Source organism: Equus caballus, chromosome 24, assembly GCF_041296265.1.
Source record: "Equus caballus isolate H_3958 breed thoroughbred chromosome 24, TB-T2T, whole genome shotgun sequence".
Taxonomy (NCBI): Eukaryota; Metazoa; Chordata; class Mammalia; order Perissodactyla; family Equidae; genus Equus; species Equus caballus.
In genome coordinates, this window is record NC_091707.1 from 35,888,685 (window position 1) to 35,913,082 (window position 24,398).

Consider the following 24,398-nt stretch of genomic DNA (forward strand, 5'->3'; position numbering starts at 1 on the left):
TGTGCTAACTTATCTACTGAATAATCTGTCTTTCCTGATTGGTCTATAGTGCCAGCTCTGTCATATATCAAGATTGCACTAACACCTGGATCTGTTTCTGGGCTTTCTAGGCTGTTTCATTTTCCCCTTCTGCCTATCCCTATACTAATACCACATGGTCTTAATTTTTATAGCTTTATAATAAATGTCGATATATGGAAGGGCAAGTCCTTGAAACATGTTACTCTTTTTCAAGAGTGTTTTGGCTCTGCTTTGTCTTTCGTTTTTGCATATTAATTTTAGATTAGCACGTGAAGGTCCAGAAAAAATCCTGTTGGAAATTTGATTGGAATTGTATTGAATTGTAGATGAATCCCCCACTCCATGTCTGTTCCCCGGGAAGTAGGTCAAGAGATGTTTGTAGAATGAATGAACATCTGATGAATGTCTCCGAAGAATATGGTATAAACAAACAGTCGATAAACAGAGGTCAATGCATGAGTGAAACGGGGCCAAAGATAACTAAGATTAATCAGCACGTTCTTACCATTCAGCAACTGTCAGTAAATTTCTTCCTTGTCTACTTGTCCTAATACCTTATTTAAAATACACAAACCCGCAACTCCATCCTCCACTGAAAGCGAAATCTATGACCTCTTGGAAAGCCTTTTGAAAACAAGTTTTCAGGAGGATTCTGTGTCCGCAGCCCGGGCCATCTGACAGGTAAAGCGTCTGTGATCCCTCTGTCTCCTGCCAGTGGAGCTGCCCAGGGGGACCGCGGTGGTTCTTTGGCCCGAGTCGTCTCAGCTTAGGGAACCAGGAAGGACTACAAGTCCCGGCAGGCCGCGCGGCGCCTCGGCTCAACTGAGCGCAATCAGAGGGTGGAGGAGAGCCAGGTTCCCTGCGAACCCAGGCCGCCCGGCTGCGGCAGGAAGCCCGGCGCCGCGGCTCTGCTTCCCTCGGGGTGAGTAGGGGCAGCCCCTCGGAGGCCGGCGCAGAGCCCGGGCACCCAGGGCCGCACGGCTTGTGGAGCGCAGGGGAGCCAGTGTGGACACTCTGGGCGCCCGCCTCTGCTCGGGCCGCTAGGAGAGAACCCCCCCCGCCAGTGACCTTGTCACCCGGGGCCCAGCGCGCGGTCACGTGGTTTGGGTGACTGGCAGTGCCCCGCCCCCCGGCGGTGACTCTCCAGCCTGGCTTGTGGGCGGAAGCGTGGACTGGCTACTTCGGTGGCGCGGAGCTGGAGGAGGGTTCACCCAGATGTCCTCACCCCCTAGGTGGTCTGTGGGCTCCAGACGCAGGCGGCTGGGGCTGGAGCATGGTCTGGGCAAGAGCTGGGGGCGACACAGATATCCCGGCCCTCGGCCTGGACGTGCGGCGTGCCCCAGAGCGGCCCTTAACTCCAGCGCCTTGTAGGGCCCTTAGTGCTGATGACAGCCCGTGTATGGGGAGCAGCCTTTAGAAGACACCTAGTACACCGCTATCCCCAGGTTCAGTGGCATTTACTTTCCATTAACTAGGAGGTCATGCAAGTCAACAAGTATTTATTGATCACCTCCATGATGCTTGGCGCTTAGTGGGCACTCAAGAAATATTTGAAAGTGAATTAGACTTTGTGTCTTCATACATTTTCTTTAAGCATTCTCTTACTGCGGTAGTTCTCAAACTTTAGCGTGCATCAGAATCATCTGGAGGGCTTGTTACAATACACAATGCTGGACCCCATCACCAAAGTGCCTGACTCAGTAGGTCTGTGGTGCGCAGCAAGAATTTGCATTCCTAGCATGTTCCCAGGAGGTGAGGATGCTACTGGTCTGGGGACATACTTTTGAGAACTACTGTTTTATAGGAAAAAATCCTGTGAATTAAAGCACCAACTCTTTACTCCTGCTTATGGGCCTTTCTGTCCTTGTTTGCCATTTTAACTTTTGGTGTTATTGTAAACATGTGCATCTTACTTTGTACACTGTTAATTCCCCCCACATTACTTTATATACAGATTTTCATGTCGTCTGCACTTGTGTCACTTTTCCTGGATTACATCATATTCTGTCTTATTGTGTCACTATTTGCTTGGCCATTTCTCAACAGCCCTCAGTCCTCACAGATGTAATATTTGACCTCTGCTGGGAGAGTTTACTTTTTATTCCCTTCTGATACACACTTATTTTCTTGTCAGACAAAGGGCCTGTAAAATAAGAACAGTGCTTGGTTCAGACATCCATTCCCTCCTGCTTCCCTCCCCCCCAGCTCACTGAATAAACCTCCTGGGTTTAGATTTCCATGTCAGAGGGACTCTAGTGACCCACCTCAGGGCCCAGCAAGCCTCTTCTCGCCCGCTCTGTGCTCTCTTGGTTGGAGCAGACACACTTGTATTCAAGTTCTGGCTCCATCACTTACTAGCTTCCTGGCCAAGTTTCTTACCTTTTCTGAAACTCGACTTCCTTATCTGTAGAATGAAGCTCTAAGAGTATGCACCTCAGAATGTCGCTGTGCCAGTTACATGAGATGTTTCCGCACTTGGCACTGTACCTCTCCTACTGGAAGCTCACTTACTTTTCTTCTCTTACTGCGGCTCGCTCTTTGCACTTGGCTTTCCATGTTCTCCCCGCGTCCCCCTCTCCCAGGACGCTGCGTGGAGAATTTCTCTTCCTTGCCTGAGTGAGATTTATTTTCCCCGTCTACTTTGGGATCTTGGCATCAGTCAGCTTCCTTTATTTAATCAATATTGATTCAAGCACCTTCTGTGCATCAAATACTAGGAAAAGGAGTGTGATTACATTTGGACTACATGGTTCTCTGTAGGGCAGGGCAGGTCCTAAGACTGCTCAGGCCAACTGGGTGGTCCCTAGGCATTGACTCAGCATCTTTCCAGACTTCAGACATGATGGTATCATTCATTGTGTTTGCTTTTTATCCACATCAGTAGCCGGGTTTCCTTGAACACCTGATCACTGTCTCCAAGGGCATTATTGGATCTTTTCCAGCCTTGGGAGCAGACCAGATGAAATAATGCTCATTTGTCTAATAGTCTCTCTAGGAAATGGGAGGAGGCTGTGGTCACTTTATGAGATTAGTGGAATTAGAGCCCTAAGTTCCTTTTGTAGGGGAGGAAGAAAATTCCTCTATCCACTCTAGGTCCTTTTGGCTGGGCTACAGATTAAATTGACATGAGACAGAATAACAGGAGAAAATCAAACAAAGCTTTGTAATGTGTGTACGTGGGAGAAACCCAGGAAAACTGGGTAACTTCTCAGAATGGCCGAGCTGCCAGCTTAAATATCATCTTCAGCTAAAGACAAAGGAGGATGTTGTGGTAGTGGTTTGGAACTTCAAAGGGGAGGAAGGCAATTCACATGGAGATGGAAAAACAAATGTTTGGTGAACAGAACTTTGATAAGAATGGGCTTAGTGAGGACCATCACAGTCTACGGATACCCAGAGTTATCTATGGTGATGGCCTGTCCTGGGGACAGACTTTCTATCTTAAATTCTTTTAGGCAGTTAGGAGGAAGATCAAAGTTTCTTTCAGTCTTTTGTTCTATCAAGGCAAAGAGACACATTTTGGGGTGGCCAATTTTGATCCCCCACACTTTCCTCTGTGGCCATTCTCATCTGTGTGCCAAGCTGGGAGAGCTGCTTCTAGGCTTATTGTCCTGGAATGTGGCATGGGGAGGAGGCTGCCAATGGGTGGTAACTGAGAAGGCGAAACCCTCTGTGAAGGGTATGTGCTTGGTTCCCCATTTAGTTGTATCCAGGGGATGGAACTTTTGTTTTACCATCAACTTCACATTTGTAGAACTTTCCAGACTCTCCTGTTGCCTTGTTTCATGACCTGCTGGGGTGTTTCCTGAGGTCCAGGGAGATGGATTTCAATTGACCTGACAATAACACAGCTCTCCTGAATGTTTCACAGACTGGAATCGGTTGTTTCTGGTGAGGTGCACTGGTTGATCTTGTGACACGCTGTTGATTTCCAGGACTCCAAGCAGCATCTTCTACATGCCTGGCACTCTTTGAGGTGGAGTGGGGAAAGGGTCAGAAATCTGGTCCCTGCCCACAGTGATTGATCTGGTTACTTGTAAATGGAGGTAAGAATGTTGGTGATCGGAGGTCTTTGAGTCCCTGTCAAGGAGAACGTGTACCGTAAAGAGAAGGGTCCTAGCTCTTATTCTGCCATTTATTATCTGGTCACCTGGGGCAAACCACTCACCCTCTCTGATCCTTGGTTCCTCCTTTATACCTGGGGATGGTAACAATATTTGTTTACTTCTCTGGGTTGTGTGGACCATCTAATGAGATGATGAGTGCAAAGGGCTTTGTAAAGGTTAGTTATTGCTAATATTATTACCTAATTATTAGGTTTTAGGATCTTGGTGGCCTCAGACACTACCTCCCCCCCCCCCCCAAATGTGCTCTTATGAGAGGTAACTCAGGTGAAAGTCAAAAAGACAAGTAAACAGAACAGGGCAGGTGATTCATTAGCAAAGGATTTAATAACGAAAGGTGTTTTTCATCGACAGACATATTTCACGGCTGGCAGGGTCTTTTAAAATACCCGGAGGGAAGCAACTCATTTGCATGTTAAAGACTCGGTGACACCTTATGGAAAACTCCGGCCTCCAGTCTATTTAGATACAGTTTGGCTCCTATATCAACTATTTGGTGTTTTTCAATTTCCACCTCTTTTATTATTGAGGACATTTGCATGAAAACTGGGTCTTGGGAGTTATGTCCGCTTCGCTGCTGCTTCCCGACTCAGAGGTGGTCTCAAGACTAGCGATGGTGCACCAGGAGGATGGGGTTTAGAGGAGGCAAGGGCTGGGAGGTGGTGCTGGGGGTGACTGGGCAGGATGGCTGTTGAATTGTCAGCCCTGGGTATGTGATTCTCCCCTGGAGACCTGTGCTGTTACTGGCTCTGCACAGGCCTCATGGGGTACAGTTTATCCATTCATTGATTCATTCATTCCATAAATACTTTTGGAGCACCTACTGTGTGCTAAGCCAGGGTTGGGTAAACTATGGCTTGAGGGCCAGACAGGCCAGGCCACACCGAAGACTTTATATCTTGTCTGTGGCTGCTATTTGCTTTGCGCAACAATACAGTTGAGTTGTTGCGACAGAGACGTTTGGCCTTTGAAGCCAAAAATATCTACTGTATGGCCCTTTACAGAAATAGTTTGCTGACCCATGTTATAAGTAGGGAGAACAGCAAGTGCAAAAGCTAGAGGCTGGACCGTGCCTGGCATGTTTGAGGAATAGCAAGGAGGCCAGTGCCACTGGAGAAAGTGGAAAGGCCTGAGAGCCTGGAGGGAATTGGGAGTCAGATCAGGTAGAGCCCCATAGGCCATGCCAAAGCCTTGGCTCTTCATCTGAGTGAGGTGGGAGCCTGGAGAGTTTAGAGCTGAGGGCTGCGTAGTTGGACTTAAGTTTCCATGTTGAGAATAGACTGGGGAAAATTCACTCATGCATTCATTCAATCATCTATTTATTAGCAGACTTATTTACTCATTTATTTATTAGCAAACTCGACCCTTTGCCTTTAGTGGAAGAGGCAAATGTAGGACCAGATCATTAGAGATAAAGGCAGTGCATAATAAGACCAAAGAGGAAAGAGCAACACATTCTGAGTGATCGGCTTCATAGAGAAATAATAATGGGTTTAGTGGGGAGGAATCTTTTGGGAGATGAAGTTAGACAGGTGGGTTGAGATGAGAATGTGGTGGGCCTTGAATGCCTTGGTGGAGAATTTGGGCTTTTTGATGGGTGGGGGGGAGGTAGGAGTGATATGAGTGCTCTTGTGGGTTAGGATGTTGTTAGCTCCAGTGGCAGAGTGAGGGTTGGATGGGATGTGGAAAAGTGTTTGGAATGGGGAATGGTTGAGTCATTCAGGCAAGGTATGATGGCCTCCCTCCCCTCCTTTATTAATTGTATAAGGTTATGCGAAATCCTGATCCTCTGGGTGCTAGGAGTTCTTTTCCATAAGCTCTTCAACTTTTCAGAGGAGAAGAAATGATGTTTAAAATAACAATAAAGAAGTCTGGTTTGGTGAGCAGGTTAGGCACTATGTTAAAGCAGCATTTCATTTAGTTCTCACAACGACCCTATGAGGTAGGTACTATCAGGCGCTCCCTTTTGTTGATATTACCCAGAGGCTCCAAGAGGTTGTGACTTGCTCAAGGTTACGCAGCTGGTGAGCAATAGAGCCAGGATTCTTCCTGTCTCCAGAGGCTGAGTTCTTAACCACCAGTCGCTCCGTACTACCTTCTTAACATGGCTTCTCTGCAGGCCCCACAGGAAGGTCCCTGGATCCCCCCTCGTAGACCTTCTTGCACTGATGATCTTGAAGAAGGAAGGTGTGGAATGAGCTGAGGGCTCTCAGCCTAATTTAAGGCCTGCTTCTGGGTCTGATCGGGAACCTATGTCTTGGCAGAAACAAGGTAGAGGGTGAACTGAGCATGCCACCCCTCTCGATAGAAAATACTAAAGGTCGAGGGTGGAGAGAGCAAGGTGAAAGGTGGAGTTAGGGGGCCTGCCAGGATTTTAGAAGTGGGGCATGCAGAAGTCCTCTGGGAGCTGACAGGCAGGGGACTAATAAGATCCTTTACCAAAACCTGGCATTGGGTGAAGAAATAATCATAATAAAAACAACAACAGTGTTGGTGATAATAGTAGTTGCTATTGTGTTCTTACTGTGTAGGTGGCACCTTGCTAAACATGTTGCATGATTTCCTCATTCCTTACCACCCCGCCAAGTAGGCACTGCTGTCGTCATCCCCGTTTTATAGGAGAGGTCACAGTCACGAGATTCAGAGAGAGTCAGCAGCTAGCCTGCTTGCCCAGTGTGTAAGTGACTGTGTCGGGACTCAAACCCAGGCCCGTTGGACTCTGGAATGCACGTTCTCAACCACCGTGCTCTCTTGTTGGAAAGGAATGAGGGATAGTGAAAGGAAGGTTTTCATAAAATAAAGAAGATATAAAGACGGTAAACAGCATGCTACAAAGCAAGGTTTTAATTTATTCTTTTTATTTATAAACCCCTTTCTGGCAGAGTTAGGAACTAATCCCAGGAGTTGGGCCAGAGCATTTGTGTTTAGGGAAAGAAATGAGTTTCTTAAATTATTTATTTAAAAATAATTGTTTGCAGTCACCCTTGTGGGATGAATGCAGTCACCTGGGGTTGGGGGTGGGTAGGATAAACTTAGAAGGCTTGTTTTTTGGGCATGATTTCACTGATGAATTTGAACACATGAAGCCTCTCCTTATTAAAAAGAAAATATTTAGAAGAGTAGTTGTCAAAGTTCAGCTTGCATAAAAATCACCCAGTATCTTATTAGAATGCGGATTCCTGAGCCCACCCCCAGAGTTGGTGATTCGGTGGGTCAGGGGGTGGACTTCAGAAAACTGCATTTTTGAAATGGCACCCAGGCTGATATTTTTTGCAGGTGTTCCTCTGACCATACTTTAGAAATGCTGGATTAGGAAAAGAAGACCACAAAGAGAAAAACACGAATTATAGAAAGTGTTAAGTCCAGAAAGAGTCAGGAAAGGAGAGAAAAAGAAACAGAACAGGTAGGAGACATAGAAAGCATGGAGGATGGCAAAATTAAATTCAAGTACATACGTTATTATATTAAATGCAAACAGAAAAAAAACAACTATATGCTGTTTAGAGAAACAGTATAAAATGTAAGTTGAAAGTAAAATAACGGAACAATCTATCTGTGGATACTTAGAAAAATCCGTGGCTATATTATGCAGCTTGAGTCAAAATAGACTTTAAAGAAAATGAAGACAAGGCTGTTTGTAGCAATAGCTTCCATACAAAGGGGAAACAGAGGCACAGAAAAGGGAGGTGATGGCCACAAACTGAGTCCTAGAGCACAAGCCAACGGAGTGATGACCTGAATTTTCCTGCCCTGTCTGTGCAGGGTTTGCACCTGTGGGTGGCCTGGTGGTGCACTTCTCCTGGGTGGGACTTCTCCCCTGGCAGCTGCAGCTGTAGCCAAGGATTTTCGTCGGATTCAGAATCCCCAGGAATTGAAGGGGAAGCAGTCCATTGGGTGCAAAGGCCCAAAAGAATGAATGAGCAGCCACCTGGTGGAGGGTGGGGAATGCCTTTAGGTATCAGGGAGCCAGGATCCCACTTGATCCCACTGACCAGGGGCATGAGTTTGGCTAAACAGATCAGATCAGCAGGTGAACACTGAATTCCTAACCTTAAAGCCCCCTGCAGGACTGTGAGTGGACAAAGAAGTCAGAGTCTTTGTCACTCTCTCAAGGAGCTCTGCCTAGACAAGGGCAGTCTACTCTAACCGAAATAAATATTTTGAAAACCAGCCAGATATGGAGGGCTTCCCTGGCTGCTTCTGACCAGCTGCCATTTTTGCTGTGGCCTGACCACTTCTGACCTGGGCAGAGAGGCCTAAGGACGCCTGTGTCTGCATCGTGGTATCATAATAGTTTCAAGTGACGATGGTTTGCATTCTCCTGCTTTACTAATCTGAAGTAGCATCCTTCGTCACATATTCCTCATCCTTCCTCTTTCCCTTTTTGATTTTCTTCTTGGCACTTAATAGCAGCTGCCATTCTAATATATTACATGTCCATGTGCTTATGATCTGTCACCCGCTCTAGAGTGTAAGCACCACATGAGCAAGAGCTTTGTCTCGTTCACTCTCCCCAGTGCCTTGAGCAGTGCCCAGCACTGTTGAAGGAAGAAGGGCTTTGAGAGTTGACTTGTGCCAGGTACTATGCTCAGTGTTTTATATACTTGATCTCATGTTATCCCAACAACTTTTGAGGTAGGTATCATCCTGTGTTACAGATGAGGAAACTGAGGCACAAGGCGATTAAAGAGATGACCCCAGGTCATACAGTCTCTTAAGTGCCAGAGCCTGGGTTTGGATCCTCGTCTGACTAAGTATGAAACTCAACTGTTCTTCTTTCCCTGCTTTCCTTCCGCAGGGTCCGGGGACATGGCCAGAAGGGCTCTCAGGCTTGCTTCATGGACCAGCATGGCTCTTGCCGCCTCGGGCTTCTACCTCTACAGCAACAAGTACTTGGACCCAAATGACTTTGGCGCTGTCAGGGTGGGCAGAGCAGTCGCTACGGTAGGTTTTTCTCATTTTAGGGATGGCAAAGGAACTACATTATTACTTGCAGGTGTTCATACACGTGGCAGATGGACACGCTGGGCACACGTGTGTGGAGGTCCATGTGTACCCTTGCATGTGCAAAGCTCCCTCTCCAGAGTTGCACAGGCATGGGTGTGCACCTTCATGCACCTCTATTTCTGTATGCACAACCTCTGCCATGAAGTTAAATGGAGCAGGATTGCTTGGGGTCTGTGTTCTGAAACCTTACATTTTAGGTTCCGTATCTTATTTTTGTGACAGATTCAGGACTGTGCTCCTCAGCAAATGCACGTGGAGGGAGGACATTGCAGGACTTTTCTACCGGAAAACTTGGTCTCTCCCCAGTCGGTGAATAGTTTCTGATACAGGGCTCATACTCGGAGCCTTTAGGTCTCGGAAAACTTTGGGCATCCCCTCTAATCCCCAAACTGGGAGTCTGAGTTGACTCGTGACCATTGGAGGTTTTCTCCAGTGGCTCAGGAAGAACCTTCTGGTGTGATCGTGTCCTCTTAACTCTGCGAAAGGAGGCTCCCCCAGACATGCCCATATAGTTGCCACGTTGGTGGGTAGATTGCCCCATGCTGCATGCTTTCTTTCCTCCTTGGTGTGCTGCAGGATGAGCTCGTCCTTTCCTCCCCCGGATGTAGATATTCTCTGATGCACAGCCTGTTTGAGTGGTTGTCTAACCATTTCCTTAGTAGTCAGCATTGTCAAGTCTTCTCCCTGGCCTGGCTCAGAGGGAGGCCATTGATGTGGTGCCTGTCCCCTGTGGTCAGCTGAGTCATAGCATCAAGACAGACAAATAGGTAACAGGCCATGGAATATGAAATGATTCCTGGGTGTTTACCGAGTGCCTTGCCCAGCATTGTCTTATCTGCTTTTAGGGGTAGAAACAAATTCTTCCATGTAGACTCAGCTTTGAAGGAGCTTTCAGTTGAGAAGTGTACACGTGAATGAGTCAAAAAAACCCTAAAGCTGTGTATGGGTCAAAATGAGTGACTCAGGTGACCACTGCTACGGGACCTCAGACACAGGAGCGAGCCCTGTGGCTTGGGAGTCAGGATGAGTGCCCTAGGGGATGCAGAGTTTGAGAACCTTAGAGATTTGAATAGTTGGCAAGGGAGGAGGAAGGTATTAACCAATGCTTTACAAATCATCCACTAGGCTGTGCTTTCTTTAAAGGTCAAGGGCTCTGGTCTTGATCAGCCTTTGTGCACGGCTCAGTGATGGGCTTGCTGGTGGTTGTGTTCAACAAGTACATGTCAAATGGAATGAAGCTTTGAGGGGTGCAGGCAAAGGAATGAACTCCTCTCCACATTAACCTTCTAAGCCCCTTGACTTCTAGGGGCCTCAGCTGCTCAATTCTAAAAATGAAGGTTTAGGCTGGGTAACCTCCAAGCTCCTCCATGCCTGAGATGTCTGACAGCCTGTAATTTTCTGATTCACTAAGGATGAGGGGCCCTCTCCTGGAGTTTTGGCTGAGGGACCCAGAATGAAAACTTAGTGCTATCAGAGCAAACATAAATATGAAAAGATGTTTATTTGTGATACAGAGAAGTAGGATAAGTTTATCCAACAGCATTCATTCAATGAGTATTTCCTGAGCATTTACCTGTGTGCCTGGCACTGTAAAAGGTGCAGAGGGTACGATGATGAACAGGAGGGACAAGCCCCTGTGCTTATGGAGCTGACCTTCTAGCAAAGTAGAGACAGTCCATATACAAGGAAACAAATGGGCAGGTAATTTTGGACGGTGGTTTGTTATGATAATAATTCAGTGTTCTTGGTGGGGGGGATCAACTTTAGATTGGGGATCTCTGCAGAGGAGGCTTTTGTGCAGAGCCCTGAATGCCAGGAAGATGCCAGCCTGGCTAAGATCTGGGGGCAGATTACCTTAGGAGTGGGACTGTCCACTCCCCAAGCCGTACCCACCTGTGTCAGGGGCCTGCAGCTGCAGGGCGTGGGCAGGGGAATAATATTTGATATCTGGGTGCTAAGCGTTTGTCTTCCTTGGTTAACAGACAGCTGTCATCAGTTATGACTATCTCACCTCCCTGAGGAGTGTCCCCTATGGCTCAGAGGAGTACTTGCAGCTTCGATCCAAGGTAAGGGACCTGTGGGACCCATCTGAGCCGGGCCAGGACTGGATAAGTCCTAAGTGGCTGCAAAGCCAGCAAGCTCCCTGTGTACAGCTGGAGGTGGGCAGGGGGCAATGTGGGGATTGAGGCTGGGGGCTTGGACAGAAGGAAGGGGACCATCTCCTCCTTCAGTTAGGGGTGTTTTAGTGCTGATCAGCTGGGCTGCCAAGCCGACATCAAGCTGGATCCTGTGGTACTGAAGTTATGAATCTACCAGGGGCTGCTGGGGAGGCTAGTGTGTGTTTCTGGGGAGCACGAGTGTCTGGGATGACTCAGGAACGATGTAGGCTCTGTCCCTGAGATAACTCAGCTGGCTCCCAAACTGCTTTGTCAGGCAAAACCCGACTGAAAGAGGTTCATTGCTGTCCTGTCCTCTGAAGGCTGCATGAGGGCCTCTTGTAGGCCTCTGAGTGGAGCTGTTGACCCCACACGTTCTGTCCTCACTTGGAACAGGCCAGTTGATCTTGATGCTATGTCTCAATGTCCCAGAGAATTGGGGGATCAGGCAAGAGGGCATTTTTGTGGATGTAAGTTGAGTTTGGGGTCAAATGTAGATACCTTTGGGTCTTCTAGAGAGAAGCTTGTGATAGATCTGTGTGTCTTTGCTCAGCCTGGAATGCCCTTTGCCTCTTAGAAAATTTCTAGTCATCCTTCTGGACTCAGCTCAAACATTTCCCTTCTGTGACACCTTCCTTCTCCATCTTCTAGGTAGATGGAATAATTAATTTTTAAATTTTTATTTAAACTTTTCATTATAGACATTTCAACCATTAAAAAGAGTAGAGAGAATAGTATCATGAACCCCTGTGTAACTATCATCCAGCTTCAGAAATGATGACGTTTGCCAATCTTGTTTCATCTACTCTCTCCTTTATTTATCTGTTTATTCATTTATTTATTCACTATTTTTTGCTGAAATATTTAAAAGCAGATCTCAGGCATTGTCTTATTTCATCTATAAATGCTTTAGTATGTATCTCTCATAGATAAGGACGTTAACAAAAACTGAACTATGATACCACGATCCAACCTAACAAAATTAAAAATAATTCCTTAATAACCTCTAATAACTAGTCCATATTCAAATTTCCCTTGTTGTCCCCAAAATGTCTTTTTTTTTTTTTTGAGGAAGACTAGCCCTGAGCTAACATCTGCCAATCCTCCTCTTTTTGCTGAGGAAGACTGGCCCTGAGCTAACATCCGAGCCCACCTTCCTCTACTTTATATGTGGGATGCCTACTACAGCATGGCTTGCCTTGCGGTGCCATGTCTGCACCTTGGATTCGAACCGGCGAATCCTGGGCTGCCAAAGCGGAACGTGCGCACTTAACCACTGCACCACCGGGCCGGCCCCCAAAATGTCTTTTTAAAGTTAGTTTGTTCAACTCTGGATCCAAACAAGGTACATGTGTTATGTTTGGTTGACATTTCCTAAATCTTTTAAAATCTCTAATGTTTCCCCTCCCTCCCCTCCTTTTTTTTTTTTAGCTGTTTGCTTGTTGATCATTTATCCTGTAGAGTTTTCCACATTCAGGATTTGGCTGATTGCATCCTCAAAGTGTCATTTAATGGGAAATAGATTTGCGTGGTATACAATTCAAAATAGATAACATTTGATTGTACAAAATGATCCTTCTGTCCCTGTTCCTCAGGTACCCCCTTTCCCTGCCTGGAGGCAATCCTTATGTCCCGTGTATCCTTCCAGAGGTATCTTCCTGTTTGAATTTAATCACTCCATCTTCTCTGTTCTGCACCTGATGATAGTTGGTTACATGTCTTTCTCTCTCTAGACTATAGATTCCTTTAGATCACGAATTGGGTCTTCTTTGTCGTATTTTCTACCTCTAGCGATGATGCCTAGGACTGAGCTGATTTAATGTCTGTTTCAGTGCCAGGCTGCGCCCTGCTAGCTCCTTGCCTTGGGAGAGGCCCCAGAACGAGTGCAGGGTTTGTAGTTAGAAGACCTGAATTTGTGCCTTGACTTTGGGAAGGTCATTTAATCTTTTGGAGCTGCCGTTTTCCTTATCTGTAGACTAGAGACGGTGATACCACCTACTGAGGATGATATAGCTAATATCTGAGTTAGTGCCTTGTGAAATGTAAATGTAAGGCAGGGATCAAAAATAAGTCAGATGTCTGCTAGAAGGTGTGCTCCATGAGGACAGAGACTTGGTCTGTGTTGTATATTTCCATGTCTGCAGCACCTACAGCAGTGCCCAGGACCCAGTAGGTCCTGAATAAAGGCTTGTTGAGTGAATGAATGAATGAAATGTTAGTATTTATTGGAAGATCTCAAAGCCTCTGCCTATGAGACTTAATGCCCCCCTGCTTTTCCCTTGTCATACTGTGGCGGCTGTGTGTTGTTGTGATGCTGAAAGCTATGCCACTGGTCTTTCAAGTAGCATCAGGGTCACCCATGGTGGACAGGTTTCAGCAGAGCTTCTATACTAGATAGACTGGGAAGAAGGACATGGCCACCCACTGCTGAAAAATTGGCCCTGAAAACCCTATGAGTAACAGCAGAGCGTCGTCTGATAGAGTGCCAGAAGGTGAGAGGATGGTGCAGAAAGACCGGGCAGGGTTCCGCTCTGCTGTCCACAGGGTCGCTAGGAGTTGAAATTGATCGGATGGCATTAACAACAACAACAAAAACTTTTCCCTTCCCCCTTTCTCCGTCTAACTAGTGCTGTGGGCTTTGGAACTCACCACAGTGACATTCTGCAGAGAGGCCCAGGCCAGGGCAGGGGGGCAAGGCCCCTGCAGAGGAGGCAGGGAGATGGGCGTTTTGCAGACAATTGCCCTTCGTATGTAAGTCAGCTGAAAGGCGATGGTGCAGCGGCTCCTGGAAAAGTCGACAGCTTTGGGGGATGCAGTAAGGAAAGTGCAGCCTGGCATTTGAGAAGAGGGCAGCACGAGGTGGCTGGCACCCGATAACAGGGTGAAGGCTGCTCCCTGGATCATGCTTGGGAAGTGGGAGCCGGCTGGCACTAAAGAGCACGAGTAAATACCGTAGGAGTGTTTTCCTCCATCGGAATGCTTATCCATTCTCATCCGCGTGACTGATAAAGGAGTGAGTGAAGGGTAAGACATAATTATCTCACTTGTCAAGCCAGTGTCTCCAGGTCCCAGAGTATGCGAGAGCTGGGAGATGAGTTCGGCAGGCAGTGACTTAGAGGAGCACTTTCAAGGTTGGTGCGCAGCTGGCTGGGCTCTTGGTGACTCAGCTCCTCAGGAGCGGGTGGGAGCTAACGTGAAGGAGTGTTTTCTAGGGGTCCAGTGGCACTTTGCTAGGCACCTGAGATGCTTTGGAGAATCAGACACCTGGTGCTCAGGATGCTTATAAACAGAGACGACAGGTGTGAACTGGTCTGTTCATAAAGCAGAAAGAAGTGGTGGCTGGTACAGACATCCAGGCAGTGGGCTGGGGGAGGCAGGACTGAGTTGATTCTGACCAAGGGGTTGGGAAGTAGTGGACATATGTTAATTTTGCAGCTCAGGAGCCATTCTTGTTTTGGGGAGCAACGTCCGAACTTTTCTTTGGGGAACTGCCCATATCTCAGGTCCTCACCATGAGGTGTGAGTGGGGCTCACTCCATCCTCAGCTCTATGTGACTTAGGCGATCAGTGGAGTCCATTCTTCTGGCCCTAGAGATTGATTCAGGGATGGGCATCTGAGCCAGTGCTGGCCAGTAAGCATGCGGTCCAGGACTTTTTAAGGAATAATAACTCTGTCCTTTCTGCTGGGTTCACTGACAGTATAGGATGTTGGCTTAGAGCTGCTGGCAGCCATCTTGCCACCATGAGAGGAAAGCTCATCTGTGAATGGAGCTAGTGTTGTGGAGAGATGTATCATTTGAATCCCTAGGTCAAGCTGAGCCGACTAATGGACTTTTTACTTATGTGTGCCAGGAAGTTATCTTTTTGCTTGAGATAGTTTGAGTTCAGTTTTCTGTTACCTGCAACCAAATGAGTCCTGATACCCTGGAGACTCTTGGAGAAGCCTGCTGGATCTTAAAGCATAATTAGTGTTTTGATAGTTCACAGAGGGACCAGTAACTTATGGGTAGAAGTGAAATTCAGAAATTCCAAAGCCTAGAGAGAGTGAGGAGAGGTTGGGTTGGTGCTGGCTAGAATTCCAGCCATTTAGCGCCTGGAGCAAGATCCTTTGGCTGCTGGTCCCTCACCAAGGACCTCTGCTTCCCTGTTCGTCAAGTGGTGGCAGTGGGCTTTGCCCCAGAAGAGTTTGTAAGAACAGAGACGAGAAGCTTTACCAAATTAAACATTGGATTATTTAATCCAGCCAGACAGGAGATCCAGAAGCACAGTTTGCCTCGATGGCTCCTAATCGTTTTAATGAACAAGTTAATGATTTTCCGTATTCCTTATTTCTACATTTATTAATTGGAATTCTTCTGTTACAAAGAGCTGTCCCGTCTCCCTCAGTTGTTTAATTATTTTTATCTGTGTGAACTCGTGGGTGTTTATTTTATTCTATGGGTTACAATCCAAAATAATCATTATTTTTATTGCTCAAATTGTTCCAACTTTGCCTGTTGGGAGCCCCTTCAGGTTGGCTCCTGTGTTCTTTTGATATGCGGCCATCATTTTTTGAGCACTGTCTTAACTTTCTGATACCATAAGATGCCCCAGGCTCATCTTGTGTTGTCCTTGCCCCAGCCCTGGAATCAGCTACTTCTCCAAGCAGTCCTGGTCCTACTATGGGACAGTGATATTTAGAAACCAATCTGTGGATGCTAGAGATGCATAGTGCTACTGGGGTGCCATTGTTTCCAGGTCCCCCCAGGAGACAGACCTAGGAAATATCTTTGTGTACATTTGCTCATGCATACACACTTCTATCTATTAAAAAACCATGAGTTCAGACCGATATCTCCAATTCCAACCTAACATTGCAGAGTTCATTTTAGTCTTCTCCTTTTCCTTACATGAACATATTTCTCTGGCAGTGAGAAATCTGTCTCTTATTATCTACAATATATTTATTTATTTGTTCAACCCTAGTATACCCCAACGTAGTTTAGACCCCCGAGGCATAGGAGAAACAGAGAGAGTGACCTAAAATGGGTAAGACTAAATGAATTGAGGGTCATTTGAGCTGAGTTTGGAAAGGTAGGTAAGATTGGAACATGTAGCTTTGGGGACAAGCTGATTTTGGCTGAGGTGGATGGTAAAATTTTGGGGATTATCTATAAGAACCAGAGATTACTTCAGTGTTACTGGAGACTAAGGTATGGGTGAGTGATGGGGCATAAAGGCAAACAGAATTAGAGCTAGGTTACAGAGTGACTGAAGGCCAAGTTTTATACCATAGACAGTAGGGAGCCATGGAAAGTTCTATAGTAAACTTTTATTAAGCCTTCAATGAATGAGAATGCATAAAGTTATCAGTTAGTGATTTTTTTGGTGAGGAAGATTAACCCTGAGCTAACATCCATTGCCAATCTTCCTCTTTTTGCTTGAGGAGCATTTCCCTGAGCTAATGCCTGTGTCAGTCTTCCTCTGTTTTGTATGTGGGATGCTGCCGCAGCATGGCTTGATGAGCGGCGTTTAGGTCTGTGCCCAGGATCTGAACTGGCGAACCCCAGGCTGCCAAAGTGGAGCACACGAACTTAACCACTACACCACCGGGCTGGCCCCTGAATATTTTTTGAGCCTCAGCTTTGTGTCAGATCATGAGAAGAAGTGTGAGTGTGAGTGTGTGTGAGAGAGAGAGTGAGTTAGATTACATACGCCTTTTCCTTCCTTAATCAAAGTGCTAATATAGGGAGGGGACCTTGATTGCTGCTGTGACTGGGCAGCTTTTTGGCTGAGTTCACTTTCCTGTTACTGGGTAGGTCACAGGGCTCCCGTGGGATCAGATGCGTCAGGTCGACAGTATGTGAGTGTCATATTAGTTACTATAGTACTTAATATTTGGGCTTGAGGAGGTAGCGATTAATGCTCTTTTCCTCCTTGCCTGAGAAGCAGAACCAAGGTGATGCAGGACTCTGCCAGGTAAAGATCAAAATGTCAGCTTTATTTCTGATAAATGCTGGGCTGGAGCATGTGGCTTGGGTCTGTGAGCAAACGGGCTTGTTGTACTTCACCCTTGAATTTGATAGACTTACCTACCTAGGCACAGATGTGGCTGGACAAGCCTGTCAGATGGGGTCTGCCTCTTAGGGTAGGGAGGAGCCGAATACCAATGCTCCAGGGGAGGAGAGGGTAGAGGATGAGCTGAGTGTGCTCTGTTTCTTCTCCAAGCCCGCCAATCCCATTGGAGATTCCTCTTCCCGCAGGAAGTGAGGGAGAGGTCAGGAGCATGACATCTCTGATGGGCACCCCTCCAGGTGCTCGCTTGAAACTTAGCGATAGGAGATTCGCCTGCAGTGTTTACTTTCCCAAGCGGAAGTAGCTGTAAGTTTGCTGTAAGAACCTTGTGTGCCCATTAAATTCTGCAAACCTTTACACCTGACCTTGTTCAGGGGCTTGGGTATGGGATAACACTTTCAGCATTACTGAAATCTGCATTTAGAGGGAGGGGTCATATGCTGTCACCCTTTAGAACCATGGCATATGGTAGGGTGTTTTTGGGGAAGAGGGACTCCATTTCTGACCAGTGGATATTGGTCAGAGGAGTAGAGGAAGGGGCTAAGGTAGGGTGATGACTCTATTTATAATTATTCCGTTGAACTTGAGAAAGACATCTTTGGCATCAGCAAGCTCAAGTCCCTAATGTTCAGATGTGGAACTGGGGGTCCAGAGGCATGATGTGATTTCTTCAGGGTCCCCCGCCGGTTTGTGGCAGATCACGGACTTGGTCTTGGTCATCTGGATCTTGCCAATCTCATGTTCTTTGCATTTTATAATCGGTTGTCTCTGTTGATCCACTTCTAGCTTGGGGGAAAGCACCAAGTTGGATGGAAAGTGGAACCCAAGATGCCAACTAGCTCCTCCTGCTGGGCTTGCTTCTCTCACTGGCCCATCCCCGCTGTGTGAGGCTCTCGTGCTGCCTAGGTGGGTTTGGGCAACACTGGGGAGGAGGAAGAAGGGCAACAGAGTCTCCTCTCTGGAATTCTTTCACTCATTTATTCAGTTAATTAACAAATATTAATTCAACCAATAATTGGAATCTCCATTCCCCAGTGGAGGGGAGTGTAGACCCTCCAAAGGAATCAGTAGATGCTAGCTCTTTGCTTTGGGAAAGGGTTTCAACTCTTAAGCTATTGAATAGCTGCCAGTTTGGAGGGTAACCATGGTACCAGCTTAGTGATGATATGAGAATTCAATAAGCATTTTAAAGATCTTGTTGCTGTGCAAGGGGAACTGTAGCAGTGTCTGGCTCTTTAGGAATATTCTCTGAAACCTGGGACTGTCCTGGCCAAACCGGGGCATGACATCACTATTCTTACATCCATCTCTTATTCTGACCAACATTGACTGAGCTTGCTATGCGCCAGGTCCTCGTGAGGCACAGGCTCAGAGGATATAAAGGGAACTAAGACTTGCCCTCTGTCTTCCAGTTGCTCACAGTCCAGCGGGGGAAGCAGGCGTGAAATCACCAGTTGCAGAAGGATCGATTTGTCATCATTCCAGCTCTGGCTCCTGACAGCAACTAACTCCCAGCTAAGAGGAGCAGGAGACAGGAGCCCTGCACGAGAGGGTCCCCTAACCCAGACTGGGACGTGGGGTGAGGGCGAGGGGTACATGCCCAGGCAAAGTGTCCTCTGGAGTAGTGGTGTTGAATTGTGCCCCAGTTCCTTTGCACGTGCAGTATCTGTCAATCTGGTGTGGAAGCTTTTCAGTGAGTTTTCGTGCACTCTGTCCCTCAGACCCCCTTTTGCTGCTTTTGCTTGTCACCATGGAATATTTGCCTGAGAATGTTCTGCATAGAGGAGGAGGAAAATTGAATCCTGCTGTCTTGGTGACTGGCTTTCTCAGAGTTTGTGATAATTTCTGCAGGAGCATGAGCTGCATTTAATTTGCTCTGGTTGGGTCATCTAAGGACCAGGCCTGTGGAATAGGGAGTCAGAGCCTGCGATTGAACCAGCGCCTCCTTTTTAGCTTTCTTTGTACCCAAACTTTTCTGAGTACCGCATTGCAAGCTTCCACAACTTTCTGCAGTGGCCCTGACCCCAAGGCCTTTCTGATTTGGGAAGAGTTCCATATGAGTGGGCCCTTGGGCCTTGGTGTGGTCTGGGGAGAGACTTCGTGGGGTCCAGTCCCATCATTGGGGACCCTGGGGGAAAATGTGGCATGACTTGAGCTGGTCCCTGGAGAGTGGGCTCCCTGTGTGCTGGCTTCTCTGTAGTGCCCAGGCAGGCCATGCAAAGCCAAGTTACCCTCTTGATTGCTGTAGACTTGTCAGTGACCTGTGGACCAGGGCCAATAACAGGATCCCATCTGGCTATGTCTGCATACCCCTTGTCTGTTTAAAAACATGTGAAATATATAAGACCTAAGAAAAGGTATGAAAAATAATTTAGCAATGACCCTTGTACCCATTGCCACATTTCAGAAATGATACCTCACCTACAGGTGTAGCCCCTGGGATTTCTTCCCTAATTCCAGCCTTCCTCTTGCATAACCAGAAGCAGGCACTATCTCAAATTCATTGTTTATCATTCCCATGCACTTCTTTGTCACCAACTCTTCATGTATTTGTATGATATTTTTCATTCTATTGACTCTTTTTTCCTTTACTTGGTTTTATCCTAAGCAAACATATCTGAAATTACAGGTTTGATAGGCTAGCTATTTCTTTTTTGGGAGAGCTAATGCACATACAAATAAAAAGTGTCGTGGGTACCACCCGAAATTGCCTCCTGTACGACTTTTCTGCACACCATCACTGGTACTGTCACACTTTGAGAAGCACAGGCTGCACCATCTGTGGCAGATGCTGAGCCAAACTCTGGCTTGCAGCCACCATTGCCTCTGTCTTTCCCCTGCTGGGTTTGGCCACTCTCTTTCCAGCTCTCCTCCTAGCTCACTCTGTTTATCTCCTGGGGCTGCTTCGGGCTTGAAGCTGCCTGATGGGATGGTATTTGCTGCTGTTGCTCAGAAGCGGTGATCCTTTTCCAAAGGCCGCAGCTGAAATGAAACAAAACGAGCCCCTGGGTTTCTGGTGATGGGAGGCCATTGCTGTGTGCTGGGCATCTCTCCATCCTGATCAGTGCGATGATCACCATTAGCTAATTCCTCATTTGCGCATGTCTGTGGCTCGCTTGCCTACATGGGCTGCCTGGACACACAGGGCTGGCTTCCTGCTGCTGCAGAGCTGTTCTCCAACTGCCCTGCCCCCTGGTTCTTGTGGGATGTGTGGAGGGCAGAGCGCCCTACTCCCCAGAGATAGTATTGTGTGCAGGTACTGCATTAACTTGCACCTAATGGGGCAGGAGCTGGAAAGACCCCAGCTTCAGCCTGTCCTTGCCCATTTCAGACTCCATCGCAGACTAACCATGGCTGTGCTTCTCATTGCTGGTTGCTTTTCCCACTGAAGACTGCCCCCAGTTTCATTCCTGCCCTGGACTCGGTGACTCCCTCACATCCAGGCTGTTTCTGCCTCTCTTGAGGGTAGTGAAGGGAAGTGAGATGAAGCTGCATGATGAATGATTCAGGGTAGCTATAACGTAGGACTTCCTCACAGCCAAGGGACTTTAATCCTGGAGTGGGTTACCACAGACAGTTGTGAAATCTGTATCTGGAAGGGTGGCTTTCCAGAAACAGGAGAGATTCTGTGTCTGGCATGGAGGTGGGAATGTGACAGCTCACTGGTGGTTTCCAACGTGTCAGATGAGCAGAGTAACCTGGGGAGCCTTATAAATGCAGATTCCTAGACCCTTTTCTCCCAAAGATTTGTTTCCAGTGATTCTGGGGAGAGGCCTGGAAAACTGTATTTTTAATGAGTTCTCCAGATGGACTTTTTTTTTTTTTTTGCTTTTTCTCCCCAAATCCCCCTGGTACATAGTTGTATATTCTAGTTGTAGGTCCTTCTGGTTGTGCTGTGTGGGACGCCACCTCAACATGGCTTGCTGAGCAGTGCCATGTCTGTGCCCAGTATTCGAACTGGTGAGACCCTGGGCCGCCGAAGTGGAGTGTGTGTACTTAACCACTCGGCCATGGGCCTGGCCCCACCAGGGGGACTTCTGATGTTAAAAACAAGTGTTTACATTGACGGAACGCTATGGGACAGGTTCTGTGCTAAGAGCGCTCTATTATCTCCTTTAACTTTACAATGATCCTGTGAGATAGATACTATTGTTATCATCCCCACTTTACAGATGAAGAAACTGAGGCACAGACAGATTAACTGACTTGTCTAAGGTCCACAGCTAGTAGGCAGATGCTTAAGTTTCCTGTGATTGCCGTAACAAATTACCACAAGTTGGATGGCTAACAACAACTGAAATTTATTCTCTTATGGTTCTGGAGGCCAGAAGTCCGAAATCAAGGTGCTGGCTGGGCCATGCTCCTTCTGGAGGCTCTAGAGAAGAATTCTTTCTGCTTCTAGCTTCTGGCGGCTCCAGGCATTCTGTGTGGCTGCATCACTCCGATCTCTGCCTCCATCTTCTCTTTTCTTTCTTATAAGGACGCTTGTCATTGGACTTAGGGTCTCCCTGGGCAATCCAGGATGATCTCACCTCAAGACTCTTAATTACATCTGCAAAGGCACTTTTTTCCAAATAAGGTCAGAGTCACCGGTTCTGGGGGTTCGGACATGGGCGTATCTTTTGGGATGCCCACCATTCAACCCACTACAGGGTCTTGGATTTAAATCCCAAATAGTGTGGTTCCCAAGCCTGTGCCTGGAACCACTCGACTTCCCAGCTCTCTCCTCTGGACCAGACAAGCTTCCTGGGTTCCTCTAGGCCAGCAGTCGAGGTCTGGATATCCTTGCTATATTGGGGAGTTTGAGCCTGTGTCAAGCCTTGGCAAACCAGTGTCTTCCTCCACCCCTCTCCCATCCCCTCAGCCCCCTGCCATTGCTCCTGAAACCCTTTGGGCTGTTCATCTCAGACTCTGAAATTCCACCACTAATGTGCTCAGGAGGTTAGGCCGCAGGGCCCATGAGACCAAACGCGTTCTGGCTTTGGGCGAGATGCACTTCTCTTGCCTCAGTGGCCACGTCTCCAAAGTGGGAGTCGCTGGAGGAGCAGGGGTGGAGGGAAGGCCCTCAGAGAACTAATAAAGTTGATGGAAGGCGCTCTGTAGCTATGAGGGTGATGGAGACGCTTGTTAACAACGCTAATAATCTAAGAGCCTGCTCTGGATTTCCTGCTTCTCCCTGTCGTGGCCCCCAGCAGCTATTTTCTACCAAATTAAAATCCACTCAGCTCCCTCTCTGTCCCTGAATAAAACTACCCTCAAAGCTCTCGCTTGTTACAGCAAGACTTTTTAATCGACTTCTCCTCGTAGAACTGCGAGACATATGTCCAATTAGCAGAATAACTTCCCTTAAATATACAAATAAACTGTTGACTGATAATAGTGGGACATATGTGAGGCTAATTTAAGGCAACGTGGTTCGGGAACTGGGGCGCTGCCCCCTCCCCACCCCCGGTCTGTCTCCTTCCCTTCGATTTCTTGCTTATGGGACCGATCTTCATGCCCCACACTCTATAGGATGGAGAGGGATGTGCTGGGTCACAGCACAGAGTACCTAATACCTAAGACACTCACTATTCATACAGTCAGTTGTGTGGCAAATATTTTTTGAGCACCTACTATGTGCCAGACACTGTGCAAGGTGCTGGGTGTACAATGGTCTGTTCTCGAGGAGATGAGAGATAGTTACCAGTGGATGGAACTTTCAAGAACGTCTGCTCCAGGAGGGCAGGGACTCGGTCTGTTTTGCTTGCTGCTGTATCCTCAGCACTTAGAACAGTGCCTGGCGCACAACGGGTTCAGTAAATACTTTTTCATGAATCAGTGAGCTAAGTAAACAAGGTAATGTCAGCCCTTGCCGAGTGCCCTAAAAGAGGTAAAACGTGGTCATGGGGTAGAAAGTGACCGACAGGCTCTCAGACATGGGATTTTCAGTTGAAACTGAAAAGTGATGAAGGAACCAGCAAGTGAAGAGCTGGGAGGACATTGCTAGGGGAGGAGGCAGGGCAGGCTACGTAATTTACAGGGCCCAGTGCAAAGGAAAATGCAGGGCTCTGGCTCGGGGCGGAGATGTCAGTCTCCCCTTCCCGTGGCCCTGCACCCCGACGCGAAGTGGATGGGCTGCTCTCAAGAGACTGCAGCCTCCGTGCTGGGAAGTGTTCAGGCTCTGGGTTGCGGGTCGGGGAGAGGTCCCTGTGTTGTCACCTGTTGAACTTGCCGTGGTGATGCTAGTCTGGGATGGGGATGGATGCTGCAGGACATGTGTATGACCCCAACCCTTCCTGTGCCTGCACCCAGGGCCCCAGCAGGGACGAAGGGCAATGGTGGAATGCAGGCCTCCCTGACCAACGCGACCTGGTTGCCACCCTGGGTGGAGAGCAGCCTTGATTGTCGGGTGGAGGTGAGGAGGCCGGGTGGAGCCAGGGTAGGGGATGCCGGTGAGGAGCGGGTGGCTGGGAACTCAGAGGGGAGGTGGGACTGTGCGTGGGCTGAGTCCCCCAGCACATGCTCCGTTGTCCCATCAGCCTCCTCTTGCAAAACACAAATTCAAAGATAAAATTAAGAATTTCAAGACAGCTACTGTATTAGTTTCCTATCGCTGCTGCAACAAACTAACACAAACTTAGTGGCTTAAAACAATACGAGTTTATTCTCTCCCAGTTGTGGAGGTCAGAAGTCTGAAATGGTTCTCCCTGGACTAAAATGAGTGTGTCAGCGGGGCCGCATTCCTTCCGGAGGCTGCAGGGGAGAATCCATTGCCTTGTCTTTTCCTGCTTTGGAGGCCCCCTGTGTTCCTTGGCTCATGGCCCTCTTTCTCCATCTTCAAAGCCAGCAGCGTCTGGCCAAGTCCTTCTCATGGGGCCATTTCTTTGGTTCTCTTCCTGTGCCTCCCTCTTCCACTTAGAAGGACCGTTGTGATGACACTGGGCCCACCTGGATAATCTGAGATAATCTGTCTCAGGGTGAGCTGGTCAGCACACCTAGTTTCTTCTGCAGTCTTAATTCTCCTTTGCCATGTAAGGTAGCATGTTCAGGGGTT

At 47.7% G+C, this 24,398-nt stretch overlaps 1 protein-coding gene across 6 annotated transcripts in view; it reads left to right on the top strand.

The window, feature by feature from the left end:
- The first annotated feature begins 814 nt into the window (after positions 1-814).
- The window catches only part of ADCK1 (aarF domain containing kinase 1), a 138,549-nt gene continuing 114,965 nt past the window's right edge, over positions 815-24,398 (top strand). For 2 of the 6 annotated variants that reach the window (XM_023628190.2, XM_070250265.1), the window contains exons 1-4: positions 828-943; positions 3,893-4,067; positions 8,944-9,089; positions 11,135-11,218. In XM_023628190.2, the coding sequence (XP_023483958.1) occupies positions 8,955-9,089; positions 11,135-11,218 (219 nt within the window). In that variant the 5' untranslated portion in view covers positions 828-943; positions 3,893-4,067; positions 8,944-8,954. Of the gene's footprint in view, positions 944-3,892; positions 4,068-8,943; positions 9,090-11,134; positions 11,219-24,398 lie in introns of all 6 variants that reach the window. The other 4 variants (XR_011432267.1, XM_070250264.1, XM_001494170.7 and 1 more) reach the window with 3 other exon arrangements.